The 2,944-nt window shown below is 48.5% G+C and overlaps 1 protein-coding gene across 1 annotated transcript in view; it reads left to right on the top strand.

The window, feature by feature from the left end:
* The window catches only part of LOC106811984 (carbohydrate sulfotransferase 1-like), a 19,082-nt gene extending 16,549 nt beyond the window's left edge, over positions 1 to 2,533 (top strand). The window contains exon 2 of the mRNA XM_014815728.1: positions 1,255 to 2,533. Within this exon, the coding sequence (XP_014671214.1) occupies positions 1,255 to 2,435 (1,181 nt within the window). The 3' untranslated portion in view covers positions 2,436 to 2,533. The remainder of the gene's footprint in view (positions 1 to 1,254) is intronic.
* Positions 2,534 to 2,944: the final 411 nt, after the last annotated feature.

The following is a 2,944-nucleotide window of genomic DNA, read 5'->3' on the forward strand; positions in this document are numbered from 1 at the left end:
CCACCGTCGTTGTAATCAAACCGTAGTCGTTAGTTTTAAAACATTAAAAAAAAAATTCTAATGGTGATTGAACCATGAAACTTTGTATGTAGCGTAAGTTTAACCCAAATTAACTGAAAATAACCCTAGAATCTAGAGTAAATGATCCCTTTAATCATCGCAGAAATTCTAGCGAGCTGACGTTATGTGCATTCAATACTACAACAGCGTGGCAGTCAGTGCTGGACAAACAGTACAGTACATTGCCGCCACGTGCAGTAGCATAGACCGCTGCGTTATTCCTCTCTTCCCCCTCTCTCTCTCTCGCTGTCTCTCTCTCTCTCTCTCTCTCTCTCTCTCGCTGTCTCTCTCTCTGTCTTTCTCTCTCTCTTTCTCTCGCTCGTTCTCTCTTTCTCTTTCTCTTTCTCTCTCTCTCTCTCTTTCTCTCTTCCCCCTCTCTTTCTCTCTTTCTCTCGCTGTCTCTCTCCCTCTTCCTCTCTCTCTTTCGCTCTCTCTCTCTCTTCCTCCCCCCTTTCTCTCCCTCTCTCTTTCTTCCTCTGTCTCTCTATTGCACTCTCTTTCTCGCGCTTTCTCTCTCTTCCCCTCTCTGAATCTCGCTCTCTCTTTTGCTCTCTTCTGCTTCCCTTCCTCGTTCTCTCTCTATTTCTCTCTGAATCTCTCTCTCCCTGTCTCTATCTCTTTCTTTGTCGCTCTCGTTCTCTCTGAATCTCTCTCCCAAGTTGTCTCTCTGACTCGCTCGTTGTCTCTTTCCCGCTCTCTTTCTCTCTCGGTATCATCGAGATATCATAAACTCAAACGTCTATGTGAGCAGCACGAGGTGCTAAGACATAACGTCCTCGACATACTCCGCATTCCCCGTTCTTCTTTCGATCGCCGATGTGTGTACTCACGAAGCGGTTCGTGGCTATTCTAGAAGCATCGCCCGCGTTCTACGATCGATGGACTATCAACGCGTGTCTTTGCACAACGTGTTCGCTTTTCTGAGCATTCGCTTTGCTGGGTAATTTAAAAGGCGCGCGTCGAAGTCGCTTATACAAGCGATCGCGATCAAACACGGGGGGTCGTTGCCTCGTTGATTATTCTCCTTCTGCGTTGATGTGCATACTGTCCGACTAATGCGGATCCGTATCGATCCGGACCGATCCGCAGCGAGCGAGATTCGACGTTCCGCAAAATCTCTTGAACCGCGTTTTCAATGATTCACATCACTGACGCGGCGTTTAATATTTTATATTCGTTTCTCTCGACTTTTAGGCACCTCCGGCTCCATATGTCGATACGGCGAGTGTCCCGCTGGAGTAAACGGCACGTTGTTCGTACCAGCAGCGCCTATTTCCCTTCTGGGAAACGTCCGAAGAAAGTTCAACAATGTCTTTGGGAAATCGACGATGTATCCAACAGTTCGCGCCAAGAACGTTCGAAACGTCGTCATAATTCTAGCGTATTACCGATCTGGTTCCTCGTACACCGGATCGGTTTTCAATACGCACAAGGACGTCATGTATCTCTTCGAACCGCTGTATAACGTGCAGAAGGGGTACAGCAACGCGAAAGCCAACTCAGTGAGCGCGAAGCTCAGGCGCATACTTCAGCGCATAGTCGATTGCAAACTCGACGATTACGTCGACGATTTTAGAATCAATCCGAGTTTTCTAAAGCGTTCGCGTGCAGTGACTCACGCGGAGAACTGCTCGTACGTGTTGCACGCGCGCAAGGTATTCAAATGCGCTTCGTTTCCTTCTGCGTTGACGAGGTACGATCGGCGTGCGGCGGCATCACGGACTAGTCAGCAGCGGAGAAAGCTGCCAGCTGGGCTAAAATCAATTTCACTCGGCGAGCTGTGCCGCAGATACGACACTCTGGTGCTGAAGCTCATACGAGGCGACATAGCAGAGATCGAGCCGTTGCTAGGGCAACGCGGCAAGCGAATCCGTGTGATTCATCTTGTGCGCGATCCGCGAGGGATGCTGCGCTCGCAGAAGTCCATCCTTGGTCCGCGCTTCGGACTACATGAGTCCGTCAACGTGTCCATGCTGGAGCAGGCGCACGAACTCTGCGACCGCATGCTGCGCAACCTGGTGGCTGCCGACAGACTCAACAGCCGACGAGGCGACGTCGTTATGACGGTGCGCTACGAGGACATGGCGACGGATCCACACGGCGTCGTCGACGGCATGTTTAAGTTTGCCGACATCGCGATGTCGAGCGACGTACGGAGACTGCTAATGATGACGGCGGCGAAAGCGAGGATGTCGAGAGAGGACGCCTACGGTACGGTGAGGAAGAACAGCACGAAGACGGCGTACGCGTGGGAGAAGGAGGACGCGAGTTTTCTACGGCCGATTGAGTATGCATGCGGCGAGTTTCTGTCGAAGGCTGGATACCCGGTGACGTCGTCGTTGTCGGCCACCGAGCAGAGCCCGAGAGAAAGATGATGTCTTCCTAGCAACGATGAAGCCATTCCTAGGAGATCCGGCGCTTCACTGTCTGATAGCGGGTGTTTTCTTCGCAATTATTGGTTTTTATTTTTTTATTTACCTTCTTATGGGGCATATATATATATATATATATATATTATCAAGAGCTAATAAACACCTATATCTATTATTATATTATATTATATTATATTATTATTAGTAGTATTTATTAGCTCTTGATATTATAGAGAGAGAGAGAGAGAGAGAGAGAGAGAGAGAGAGAGAGAGAGAGAGAGAGAGAGTAGTAGTANAAGATACGGGTAACTCACGATACGATCCGTATCGCGATACAGAATTCTAAGATCTTTCACGATAGGATGCATATATTCAAGAGCTAATAATAGCTCTTGATAGCTAATCTAAGCTCTCTAGATAGCTCTCTAGATAGCTCTCTAGATAGCTCTCTTGATAACGCTCTTGATAGCTAATCTAAGCTCTCTAGATAGCTCTCTTGATAGCTCTCTAGA

This window comes from Priapulus caudatus, unplaced genomic scaffold (assembly GCF_000485595.1).
Source record: "Priapulus caudatus unplaced genomic scaffold, Priapulus_caudatus-5.0.1 Scaffold597, whole genome shotgun sequence".
Lineage (NCBI taxonomy): Eukaryota > Metazoa > Priapulida > Priapulimorpha > Priapulimorphida > Priapulidae > Priapulus > Priapulus caudatus.